The sequence below is a fragment of the Equus asinus genome, chromosome 1, assembly GCF_041296235.1.
Source record: "Equus asinus isolate D_3611 breed Donkey chromosome 1, EquAss-T2T_v2, whole genome shotgun sequence".
Classification (NCBI taxonomy): Eukaryota; Metazoa; Chordata; class Mammalia; order Perissodactyla; family Equidae; genus Equus; species Equus asinus.
The window spans coordinates 189117728-189131083 of record NC_091790.1 but is presented as its reverse complement, the minus strand read 5'-3'; the positions used below and the strand labels follow the sequence as shown (position 1 = coordinate 189131083).

General features: G+C 45.0%; 1 protein-coding gene across 9 annotated transcripts in view; it reads right to left on the bottom strand.

Annotated features, from left to right (window-relative positions):
- LOC106829996 (solute carrier family 23 member 1-like) overlaps positions 1-13356 on the bottom strand; it is a 50691-nt gene that overhangs the window by 10051 nt on the left and 27284 nt on the right. For 3 of the 9 annotated variants that reach the window (XM_044780808.2, XM_014839354.3, XM_070514028.1), the window contains exons 5-11: positions 11214-11395; positions 10164-10284; positions 8869-9025; positions 7822-8075; positions 1784-1948; positions 1262-1370; positions 1070-1165 (exon numbers count right to left, since the gene is read on the bottom strand). In XM_044780808.2, coding sequence (XP_044636743.1) covers positions 1070-1165; positions 1262-1370; positions 1784-1948; positions 7822-8075; positions 8869-9025; positions 10164-10284; positions 11214-11395 — 1084 coding nt within the window. Of the gene's footprint in view, positions 1-156; positions 340-1069; positions 1166-1261; positions 1371-1716; positions 1949-7821; positions 8076-8868; positions 9026-10163; positions 10285-11213; positions 11396-13356 lie in introns of those variants that run through there. The other 6 variants (XM_070514039.1, XM_044780855.2, XM_044780777.2 and 3 more) reach the window with 5 other exon arrangements.

Below are 13356 nucleotides of genomic sequence, written 5' to 3'. Positions count from 1 at the left end.
GGGCCTTTCCACGTTTTAATGTTTCTGGAACACAGATGCATTTTGCAATTGGTAAAGAGAAGAAATGTGGAAAGTAGAATACCGTAAAGCAGGGGATATCATAGAGGGCCTGTCAAGAGGCCATAGAAGGATCAAGAAGGGAGCCTTGAAACTCATCAGTGATGGCTGCTCTGCACTCTTCACTTTCAATGTCCTCAGCAATTATAGACTCAGTTGGCTCCTCATCACAGTTATTAACCTGAGTTGTCATTGTCTGTTTTCTTGTCTCTCTCTCTTACTCACCTTGGGTCTCTGGGAGGCAGGGGCATGTCTTTCTGCTCTTTGTAGTCTCGGTACATGCTATATGGAATACAGCAAGTGCTCAATGGGTTTTTATTGAAAATATGAGTGAATGAATCAGTGAATGAAGAATACTTGTGTTCTCTCCCTCACCAACTAGACTGCAGGCTCTGGGGATGGGCTTGTGTCTTTCTTTTTGCTTCTGGTGTATTTCTCATCTTATGGCACTGTTATTGGCTGAATTGTGTCCCCCCCCCCCCAAATCATATGTTGATGCCTTAACCACTCCCATACTTCAGAAAGTGACTGTGTGTGGAGACAGGACCTTGAAAGAGGTGATTAAGTTAAAGATGAGGTCTTCAGGGTGGGCCCTAATCTAATCTGACTTGTGTCTCCTACTAAGAGGAGATTAGAACACACAGAGAGACACCAGGGGTGCACATACACAGAGGAAAAGGGATGTGAGGACACTGCAAGAAGGTGGCCATCTGTAAGGAAGGAGAGAGGTGTCAGGAGAAACCAACCCTGCCAACACCTTCATCGCAGACTTCTAGCCTCCAGACTGTGAGAAAATGGATTTCAGCTGTTTAAGCGCCCCAGTCTGTGGCATTTTGTTATGGCAACCCTAGAAACCTAATACAGGCCCATACACCTACCCAGACCCGGTGCCTCCTCAAGGTAGCCTGTGGCCAGCCTGACATGCTAATCAGGGGCAGTGAAGCAATGTGAGTGGCCCAAATGCTGACCATTTACCCAAACTACTCACTTATAGAGTGAAAGTGAGCCTTACCTGGGATGGTGTTGTCCAGTAGAAAGCCCAGAAATCCACCTACAAACATGTCCGTGGTCAGCAGCACCTGGAAGACCTGGTCCAGTTGGAGAATCCCTAGAGTGGAGACAAAAGTGATGGGGATTCCCAGGGACAAAGGGCCCCACTGGATCTTCCCTTGGAGTGGTCACAGTCTAGAGGAGGGAGAATCACCTGTGTGGAGCATTTCAGGGTTCTTGTTCACCCAGTTGGGAACGGCAAGCCCACAGAAGATGGAGAAGCCAAAGACAAAAATGTTCCTGGATGAGTTCATGTCCACGTACTGCAGGAGAGAGGCCCCCATGGCAGCCCACAACCATCAGCATCTGTACTGCATATCAGTCTAATATCCTCAAATGCCCCCTCCCCTCCCACCACTACCAGAGGTGGGGAGGAAGGCTGGACTCAGAGTGACATATGTTCTCATTGGGCAAGGCAGGCCCCAATTCCCACTTGACCTTGGGAGTTAAGTGGTTTAGATAATCCAATTCAAGCTGATGCAATTTCTGTTTGTCAGAAGTTTGGATGCTTCTGGCTATTTATTTCTTTCATTTAGGGGCCAGTGTGGTTCCAGGGACCAAGGATCTCCTCCTCCTGCTCCTCCCCTGCCCCAGCCCTGTTCCATTCACCTCAGTCCCCATGGGCTCCTTTCAGGGCATGCAGGGCTGCTGCTTTTCCAAAGGTGCCTCGCCTCACCTGCAGATTGGAAATCCCCACGGCAGCGATGATCCCGAACATCACCAGGAACATGCCTCCAATAACAGGTGTTGGGATAGTTGCAAATGCAGCCCCAATCTTCCCAAATACTCCCATCACGAGCAGCACACAGCCTGCAGCAACAATCACCATTCTGCTCCCCACCTGCAGTGCTCAAGGAAATGGGAGACAAGGAGCTCAGCATCAGCCAGGCCACATGCCCTAAAGGCCTCTGCCTTGCTCCCAGGGCACCTGGAGTATTGCGCCAGTGGACTTGCAGGAACAGCATTGCCTAACCCCAAAATGGCCCCCCTCTGCTCCCTCACGGTTTGGGAAAGGATGAGGATGTGACCTTAGATCAAGGCCTCTGCCCCTCACCTCTCCATTCTGCTGCTCTCACACTTGTTTTCAAGTCCTGACTCAAATGCTCCTCCTCTAAGAAGCCTTTACAGCAAGGCAAGAAGTCTCTCTTGGGAGGCAGCGGCCCAATGCTTAAGAATGGAGGTGTGATAGCCAATCCCAGCTCTGCCTCTAACTAGCTGTGTGACTTTGTGTACATTACCTAACCTCTCCAAATGTCAGCCTCCAAAGTTACCAAATGGGATTAGTTATACTTACTTCAGAAACTCATTATATGAGGCCAGCATTACCCTGATACCAAAGCCAGATAAGGACACTACAAGTAAAGAAAACTGCAGGCCAATATCCTTGATAATATAGATGCAAAAATTCTCAACAAAATATTAGCAAACTGAATTCAACAGCACATTAAAAGTGTACACCATGATCAAGTGGATTTATTCCAAGGATGGAAAGATGGTTCAACATCTGCAAATCAATCAATGTGATATACCACACTAATAGAAAGAAAGATAAAAATCATATGATCATCTCAACAGATGCAGAAAAAGCACTGGACAAAATTCCACATTCTTTCCAGATAAAAACTCTCAACAAATTGGGTATAGAAGGAATGCACCTCAACACAATAAAGGTCATATGTGACAAACCCACAGCTAAAATCATACTCAACGGTAAATACTTGAAAGCTTTCCCTCTAAGTTCAGCAACAAGACAAGGATGCCCACTTTCAGTACACCTATTCAACTTAAGAGTGCAGCACAGTACTGGAAGTCCCAGCTAGAGCAATCAGGTAAGATAAAGAAATAAAAGGCATCCAAATCAGAAAGGAAGTAGTAAAGTTGTCTTTATTGGCAGATGATATCATCCTATGTGTAGAAAATGTGTAAGAAAGACTCAACTAAGTAACTGTTAGAACTAATCAACAAACCAGTAAAGTTTCAAGTACAAAAACCAACATACAGAAATCAGTTGCATTTCTGTACAGTAACAACAAAATATATGAGATATAAATAAAGAAAACAGTCCTCTCACAATGGCATTAAAAACAAGAAAACACTTAGGAATAAATGTGACTAAGGAAGTGAAATATCTGTACTCTAAAAACTATAAGATTCTGATGAAAGAAATTAAAGAAGACACAAATTAATGGAAAGATAGCCCATGTTCATGGATATGAGGAATTAATATTGTTAAAATGCCAGAACTATCCAAAGCCATCTATAGATTAAATGCAATCCCTATCACAATTCTAATGGCATTTTCCAGAGAAATAAAAAAACAATCCTAAAACTCATACATAATCACAGAAGCCCCTGAATAGCCAAAGCAATCCTGAGAAAGAAGAATAAAGCTAGAGGCATCACAATTCCTCATTTCAAACTATACTACAAAGCTATAGTAATGAAAACAGTAGGGCACTGGTATAAAAATAGACACATACACCAATGGAACAGAACCAAGCACCAACAAATCACCCCTGCACATACAGTCAACTAATATTTGACAAAGGAGCCAAGAAAACTCAATGGAGAAAGGAGAGCCTTTTCAATAAATGGTATTGGCAAAACTGGATAACCATATGCAGAAAAATGAATTGTATTGCATTGTGATTCTAGTTAACAATACTGTATTATATACTTGAAAGTTGAGAAGAGAGTAGATCTTAAGTGTTCTCACCACAAAAAAAGAAGTGACAATTAGGTAATGTGATGGAGGCGTTAGCTAAACGTGGTCATCATATTGCAGTATGTAAGTGTGCTAAATAAACATATTGCACACCTTAAACTTGCACAATGTTGTATGTCAAGTATATCTCAATACAGCTCGGGGGGATAAAAGGAAAATCAGTGCTCCTGGAGCACAGTGACACAAGGAGCGAGAGGAGACAGGATGGAGAGCAAGGCAAAGCCTCTGTTATGAAGGGCTTTAAGGGCCAGAGAAAGGAGTTAGAATAAAATTCAAAGACAGGGCAGAAGCAAACGTGGAACGTATCTACAATGGAATATTAGTGAGCCTTAAAAAGGAAGGAAATTCTGACACATGCCACAACATAGATGAACACTGAGGACATTATGCTAAGCGAAATAAGCCAGACGCACAAAGACAGACACTGTATGATTCCACTTATATGAGGTACCTACAACAGTCAAATTCATAGAAACAAACTAGAATGGTGGTTGAGGGGCTGGGGGAGGGGAATACGGAGTTGTTTAACTGGTTCAGAGTTCAGATGAAAAGAGCTCTGGAGATTGGCTGCACGACAATTTGAACGTATGTAACTCTACTGAACTGTACACTTAGGAGTAGTTACGATGGTAACTTGTGTTATGTGTACTTTACCGCAATTAAAAATGAAAAATCCAAAGACAAAGGAAACTCTCAGTAGGGTGTGTTAAGCAGGGTGGTGACATGACGTGATTTACATTTCAGAGAGTTCCCTCTATAAAAGTCACTTCATTATTGTTAATTGATGCATTCCTCAGTTAGGACAAACTAGATTTTCTCAACAAGCAAATATTATGGAAAATGTGTAAACTATGATTTCTCCTTAATCTCTATGGGGGGTCCACTTAGGATACAAAACTAAGATGAGCCCCCCTCCCATGGTATTATACAGCAATAACCAGTCCTATCAAGAGTCTTACAGGTGAGTTTTTTCCTAGTTCATTTCTCCAGAGGATGAATTGCACTAATGTCACTACTGATTGCTATTACCTGGTTGTGTAGTTTTTCGAGTAGCTAGTAGTTTGGGAATGCTAAGGAAGTGCGGTTCCTTCTTATAGCAGATCTTAAAATAAGTTCCACAAAGGTTAAAAAAACAAAACAAACACACTGTTGTGAGGATCATGGGACATGGTCCACATCCCATCCCATCACAAAGCACGTCCTCATGCCAGGTGCACACAGTTGTCACACTGCTGGACATTACTGATTGTGGTGCTAGTCAAGGGTTATAGCTGGGGTTTGAGTGACAGCTACTACCAGTGAGATAAAAATGACCTCTGACCTTGAGACATTTGTCATCATCCTCGAAAGTCAGAGCTGCACTGCAACTGTCTGAATATCCCATCGTGAGTCTGTAGTCGGTGAATATATGTAGATAGTTCCCGAACCTTTCTCATCCATTTTGTCTACTCTCAGTCCTTAAGTTATTCTAACGTAGTTTCAGTTTTGTAAGACAAAAGAGTTCTGGAGATCCGCCTTGTACAAGTGTACAGTAGAGCATATTATTATATATTATTATAGCATATTTTATAGTATATTAAGTAAATATACTTACTACTGAACTGCACACTTAAAAATGAGTAAGATGGTAGATTTTTATGTGATGCAACTTTAACCACAATTTAAAATATTTTTTTAAGAGACACTCTAATGTTAGCCTCTTGAAGTCCATGAAGGCACTGATAAAGTAGCAGATTATGCCTCTGCTTATTTTTCTTTCTAGTCTAAGAGCTTATTTATTTAATGTCTTCATTAGAAGAGATGTGGTAAGAATTCACCACATCAGAAGAACTTTTTGCTTTGTTCTGTTAACAGCCCTAACAATGCACTGTGGGAACAAGGGCATGGATCCAGGCACAGTACATCACTTTGTCAGGTTCAACCAGCGCCCTGTGGATATGCTGATGGTCCATCAATATGGTAGTCATCCCCAATCCTGCTGCCACTGAATTTATCATGCAGCCTGGGCCTCTTTTGGCCTCAGGTTTGAAATCTGAGCAGGGAGCATGACATTCTAGAGAAGTGATGGGAGATCTCTGGCCTTCAGCAGGATTCTTCCCCCTACACACACACACATACACACACACGCATGCAGGGAGAGAACCAAAAATTGTCAGAGCACTTCATTGCAGGTGCAAAATGAAGGAACACCTTAAAAGGCCACAGAGGAGGTGTGAGTCCAGACCAGGGTTAATCTGTCTCCTGCTGGATTTGCAGCTTGCTCTGTGTCTATGTAGCTTTCTCTCCTGCTCTTTCCCTCTCCTCTAAAGACCTTAGCTTGGAAATGATACATCAAAGAAACGTTTGTTCTGTTTATTGAATGAAATTTTCTGTTCGGCGTTAGATTTTTCTCTGTAACAGGAAGAATATTTGCTTCTTTATACTTATGTAGCCAACTCTGGCTGTATTTCTGTGTGGGTCAGTGGCCCTCATGTGGAAAAACTTTCTCCTCACTTGCACTAAAGGTTTTGAAACCTTGGCCAAGTACCAGAGTCCACAGTGTCACAGCACGCAGGACTTGCTGTAGAGGTGGGTGCTGCCTCAGCTGTTGGCTCACAGATTTTAGCCCCTGTTGTGGCCCAGAGGCCATGCAGGGTACAAAGGTGGACAGATCTGCTGCTAGAAAGATGCGATGCCACCCAGCTGCATATCAGAACCCCTCAGGGCACTATCAGAAAATGCAGGCTTGGGAACATGGGTGGAGGAATTTGTATTTTTCCAAAGCTCATAGGACTTCTGCTGGAGACCATTGCAAAGATGCCTGAAGCACATGGAAAGCAACATCATAATATTATTCTTTTCTAAGTCACCTTAGAGAGCACCATCCTGAAGAATTCTTGCTGAACTTACAGAGTTTGCCTGTGGAAAATGCAGAGCCATGAAGACATTTTAAGCAGGGACTAATCTAATTGAGTTCTAGAAAGATCCTTGGGCAGCCATGTGGCAGCTAGATTAGAGATGGGGAAGATGCTTATAAAGAGACTGTTAGTGAGACTGCTGTGTCCAGATGACAGATGATAAAGCTGTGGCCCTGGGAATGGAGAACAAAGGACAAGAAGGACAGCAGGCATTTTCAGAAAATAGAGTCCACAGCAAGGATAGAGGACAGTGAGAAGTTAAGGTGACTTGAGTGAACTCACTAAGACAAGGTTTACAGGAGGAGAAGTAAGGATGGGGGCATGTACTGGGCATCACAGAGGCCATATTGAGTGTGAGGTGCCCTTGGGATGTTCAGGTGGAGGTGACCAAATGGCTTTCTAATATTCAATTTTGGAGATTGGACAAAGGACCATGCTGAATGTAATGGACCTCCCACCTAAACTTCAGAAAGTAAGGATTTCTTCAGTGCTCATAAAGCCACTGATGTCTGCCAGTGCCAGGATAGACTTTCTGCCTATGGAATTGCTACAATCAAAGAAAGTCAAATGTGGTAGGCAGAGAAATGACCCCTCAAAGATGCCATGTCCTAATCCTTAACCTGTGAATATGTTACCTTGCTTGGCAAAAAGACTTTGCAATTAGGATTAAGTATTTTGAGATGGAGAGAGCATTCTGAATTACCTAGGTGAGCCCAGTCTAATTACAAGAATCCTTATAAGCAGCGAATCTTTCCTGGCTGTGATCAGAGGGAGATGTGACCATGGAAGAAGAGTCAGAGAGATGCAACACTGTTGGTTTTGAAGATGGAGGAAGGGGGCCCTGAGGCAAGGAATGTGGGAAGCTTCTAGATGATGGAAAAAGCAGGGAAATGGATTGTCCCCTGGATCTTCCAGAGAGGAACACAGCCCTGTGAGACCCATGTTGCACTTCTGAACTCCAGATCAGTAAAATAATAACTTTGGGTTTTTGAAACCTCTGTTTGTGATAATTTGTTACAGCAGTACTGAGAGACTAATACACTGATGACCAGGTGCCCAGCCTGCCCCAGCAGCCACCGTCAGCAGCCTTACCCTTGTGATACTCAGTGCCGCAATATTCTGGCTGTAGGAGGTGGTGCCGTTCCCTGACCCCCACGCCCCTGCCAGAAGACAGCCAAGGCCCTCAATGCCGATGCCACGGTTGATGGCGTGCTTCGGAGGGGGTGGAGCCCCCACCAGCCGGGCGCAGGCATAATAATCGCCTATTGACTCCACTATCGAGGAGATCACTCCTGCCGTGATCCCAAAGACACCAGCCGGGCTGATGGTGGGCAGGCCCCACTGTCCTGAAAGGCAATGCAGAGGGAACATTAATCCAGAAGACAACATGCTGTTGAACTCCAAATAATTTGTTTGTTGGAGAGGTCTCTGAAAGGCTTTAAAGTGCGGGAGGCATGTCCTCCAACCTCACAGCCCTCCAGTGGCTTTGGGTCAGACTCCTGCCCTACCATTCATCCCTGAGGGAGGGTCAGATGCCCTGTCCTTGAGGTCACTGTACCCAGAAAGAACCAGCAACAGGACCTCTTTCCAGGAAGGCCTTGAAGCGTTTGGAAGCCAAGATTGTTTGTGATGGAGGCCCTAGCGCCACAGTCCATGAGGGCAGGCCAGCCATGCCTGGAACCTGGTTATTTATACACCTTGAGCCAAGAACTGCATGGAAAGGAGAACAGAAGTGGCCTAAGGGATGGCCTTGACCTTGTCTCCTCAGAAATTTCCTAATTCAGTCCAAGGCCACACTTGTGGGATTCACCAAATCCAGGAGGAGACCCAAAGGTCTGGCTAGGAGGTCAGGAGCAACGTGGAGGAGGGGATGAGGGAGGGAGGCCAGCTCAGAGGTAGGTCTTGGAGTGGGAGCCCTTGGCCTAGCACCCCCAAAGAATTCCTAGGATAATCCAAGGGTCTTCTTCTTCTCTTAAGTGTCCAATATGGACTCTCTAGGGCCTGTCCCTCTTTGTCAGACCCTTGGAGGAGATCCCCACCTTCCCGGCCCTATTCAGCTCTCCATCCAGTGCCCTGGGCCCCATGGGCAGTCCTGGAAATCATGTGTCCCAGGCAGGAAGGGGCTTATCTTGTCATTACCTGGGTAAGGGAAGCGAAACCAAGGTGCCTGGCTGAGGACGTTGGCTTTGGTGTCGGTGCGGGCCTGGTACCCATAGGCTGTGGGGGCTGCAGGGAGGGCATTTGTGACTGTGAGCACGAAGCAGAGGAGCCATGAGATGCAGAGCGCCAGCAGCACCTGCCGAAGGAGCCACCCTTCACCATGGATCTCACCCTGGCCCTGGCAACCACCTACCAGGGAGCACGGTAAAGGAGGGAGTTCAGGAAAGCTCTTTGAAATGAGGACATGTTGGGTTACTCATCCTTCCACTGACAACAAGAATCTGGTGTGTCAGTGAATAATTAGCACATTAAGGGAATGTAGCAAAAGAAACTATGGGAAGACCTTGTGTCACACAGAGGCAGAAATGTCTGGTAAAGTGGGCACAGCCTGGGTCAGAAGGATTACCCTCTGGCTCCCTTTCCACTGATTGTTGGTCACATGACCTTGGATCAAACTCTGAGCCTTGGTTTCCTCATCCGTACAACGGAATGACAACCACTGCTCTGCAGAGCCTGAAACAGGATTTCTTCAAGTAGAATCCTGAGATATGTTGATTTTTAGTCTCTGGTGGTAGAACCTCAGAAATCTGTATTTTTAATTATGTCCCAAGTGATTCTTGTGCACAGTGAATTTTAGAACCACTGGCCTACAGCATTGTTGAAGGAGTAATGAGATGATTGTGTGGAAGTATCTTTTTACAGTGTGAATGTAGTTTCCAGTTAAATGAAACCTGCAAACATATTAGTGTGGATGCCAGCTACACATATCGACAGTGTGGTTCCACAGAGAATTCAACAGGGAAGGCTCTGAAAAGGGAGGTACCATCCTCATCCGGGGGTATTTGGATTACCCATGAGCCACCGAGAAAGAACCTGATCTAAGCAACTTGGCCCTTAGTTTTGTGTAATTAGCGGTGAACCTGGCTGTGTCTCTTGGGACCTTGCTATGGGGACGGCCTTGGGAATGTGAGAAGGCTGTCCCACACTGGAGCCCAGAGCAGCGACCTAGGGCAGGGTTCTCTACTCCCAGGAAAGAAGCATTGAGGAAAGACATGGGACAGCATTCCACCAAGGGTCAGAAAACGCCCCCACAGGCCACTGGGCTCCTCTTGGCGTCCTTCTCCTTCTCTGGTAGATTAAGGAAGGCTGAGGAGGACTGGCCACTGCAGACTGGGGGGCACTTGCTTTGGGGGCCATCTGGGAGTGCGAGAGGCTGTGCCTCACTCTCCAGGTGAGTCAACTCAGCGTGAAAGGGGGTGGGGAGTGCTTCTTACAGGGAAGACCTGAAATAGGTAGAACTTAGAGGTGTGAAGCTTCTTCTCTCGTCCATAAATGGGCATGGGCACCGCGACATTTTTCAGGTACTGAGAAAAGAGCACGATGAGGAAGATGGTCCTGAAACAGAAACAAACCACACCCAACCTGGTGAGCTGGGGCTCATTCTGAGTGAGGGTCCTGAGCGCTGGGCCACCACGTGTCACTGGGATTGGAGGCCTTGGCCAAGCTGCTAGGGTCCTCATCTAGACCCCACTCTGCAGTGCGGGCAGCATCCTGCCATCTCTGCAAAGGTGGGCTGTTGTCTTCCAAAAGCTGCTGGTGGCTGAGTGGGAGGAGAGGGAAGGGAGGCTGTTAGTCCCTGGGGGTTGGCAGCTCAATGACTCCAGCAGGTGGAGCCAATGAGGCCAGAAGTAGAGAAGGCCTTCTCTTCCAGGTCATTCTGCAGGTCCTTGTGGTCAGACCACAAGAGGCAGAGTGAATGACAGTGTCCAGTGTCATTCCCAAGTCCCTTCAAAGCTCTCTTAAATGCTTAAGGCCTCTTTTTCCGGGAAGCCTTCCTGATCCTCCCAGCTGGCTGTCCTCACCCCCTCCCCTGAACCTGCATGTCATTCTACAACTTTCATCACTGTCTCCTGGTGTCATAGGTACATGGATCCCAGTCTTATCTCTCTCCCATACACTACAAGATGTTTGAGTTCTGGGGCCATGTCTTTGCAGCCTTCCCAGGGGCCAGAAGTTTACAAACATTTGCTCAATGAAAATCTAGGAGGCAGGGGACCTGTAGTGTCAACTTTTTGTGAACAGTGCACTGTGCTCTTATACACTGCCTGAGATGAACTCACTGTCTGTGAGTACTAATAATGTAATAAATAGTAAGAATAATAAATTAGAAGTAGCAACTTTCCTGCTTCTTAACGTATCATAATGCTCAGGAGAGTATTTCTAAAGCACAAGAGTTTGCCAACAGCCAGGACTCTTACTATTCTTCCTGGGTAATCTTCCACCAAAGAGAACTTGATGCCACTCCCTCCCCAGAGAGTACTTACACGGCAGCAATCCCCCAGTGGGTCCCAGCGTCATTTCCCGCGGAATGAAAGAGAGGCAGGGCCATCAGGGAGATGGTCGGAGCAATGGTCAAGGGGCCAATGAAGCGCATGAGAAAACCAATGAGGCCTGAGAAGCCCACTAGAATCTGGACACAGGAAGCAACCATGATGACGCCCTGCAACTGAAGAGAAAGAATGCAGCTCAGGCCCCACACAGCTTGCAGTAGAACTGTGGGCCTCAGTCCAGCCCAGGCCACCATGACAGGCCCAGCTGCTGCAGCCCACTTCTAGATCTGGTCAGCCCTAGGTGGTACATTCAGAGGCAGTGCAGGGGCAAAGCTGGACCCCAAAGCAACTGAGGAAAGAAGAGCTCTGATCTCACTCCTCTTCCAGCTCTGGATTTCCAACGAGCTGTTGGAAATTTTCACTTAATAGGAAGTTTTTCAGGGAGTAGTCTTCAAAATTATTTATTGATCACAATGATGATGATGACTCATAATACCAGCATCACTCAGCAGTGTATTGAATACCTTGCTGCTTTATTTAACTCTGTCTTCCTACTTTCTATTGCAGGAGTTGGCCATTTTTTTCTGTAAAGAACTAGATAGTGAATATTTCAGGCTTTGTGGGCCATATGGGCTCTATCAAAACTTTTCCAGATGTGCAGTAAGCAAATGAGCCTGATTGTGTTCTGATAAAACTTCATTTATAGGCACTGAAATTTGAATTTCATATAATTTTGTCATGTCATGAGATGTTATTCTTCTTTTGAGTTTTTCAACCATTTAAAGTATAAAACCATTTTCAGCTTGTGGGCTCTACCAAAACAGGCAACTGGCCAGATTTGGCTCCAGGACTATAGTCTGCCAGTCCCTGATTTCTTGGACTGATAGAGTTTGCTTTACTTCTCCTGTTTTACTTTACTGGTTTGGATGTTATACATGCTATTTTATCCCTGAAAAGTTTCCTTGCTTTCAAGTCTGCTCTTTCTGAAAGTAACATAGTGATTCCCACTTTCTTGTGATTCATGTTAGCGTGGTATATATTTCTCCATCCCTTTACTTTTAATCCATCTGCGTCTTTCTAGTTAAAGTGAGTTTCTTGTAGACAACACATACTTGGATCTTATTTCATGATCCACTCTGACAATCTATGCCCTTTCATTGATGCGTTCAGACCATTGATGTTCAAAGTGACTATTGAAACAGTTGGGTTCATATCGACCATATTCCTTACTCTTTTCTATTTGTTGCCCTTGTTCTTTGTTCCTATTTCTGTCTTCCACTCCTTGTCTGCCTTCTCTGGTTTTACTTGAGTATTTTGTATGATCCCATTTTCTCTCCTTTCTTAGCATATCAGTGATACTTCTTTTTCTTACTTTTCGGTTGTTGCCCTAGAGTTTGCCACATACATTTACAGCTAATCCAAGTCCATTTTCAACAATGCTATACCACTTCATAGGTTGTGTGAGCACCTTACAATGACAAAATAATTCTAATTTCTCCCTCTCATCACTTGTATCATTGCTGTCATTTATTTCACTCATATATAAGCATATGTAAGTACATAAATAAAAATTACCATGATGCTGGAAGGTGAAGTTTACATTGGTCTAATCTGTTGAAAACTGAACTTGACATCTCTTCTCATGGTTTTCTACTTTTTCTGCTACCACCATTTCCTTAAAATAGAATCACTGTTCTCTGTTACCTTTCCTTTGCTTCTTATATCCAGTAAGCAATGGCATTCCTATTGGTCCTGTGTTCACATCACTTTCATCTGTGGCTGGGATTGTGATGGACAATTGGTCTGCCACCATCAGTGGTTTCAAGCCTTGAGAGGTGTGTAGACAAATATAACTCAGTGAAGTATGGAAAATCTACCTTAAATTTCAATAGACTGGCTCAGTGAATTCAACCAATCAATCAATCAATTATAAAATGAGGTTGAAACATTTAAGAATTTTTTTCTCTTGTTTATAGTGCTGGAGAAACATTGGACCAGCAGAGGGAGCAAAATTTCACAGAGAAGACTCCGGGTTTGGGCTTACTGTGTTGGACACTTGGAGGTGATGTGGAAAAAGTAGTCGAGACTACCATCTGAGCCCTGCGCAGGAGGAAGCCCTTCCCTGGGCCCTGTGTCT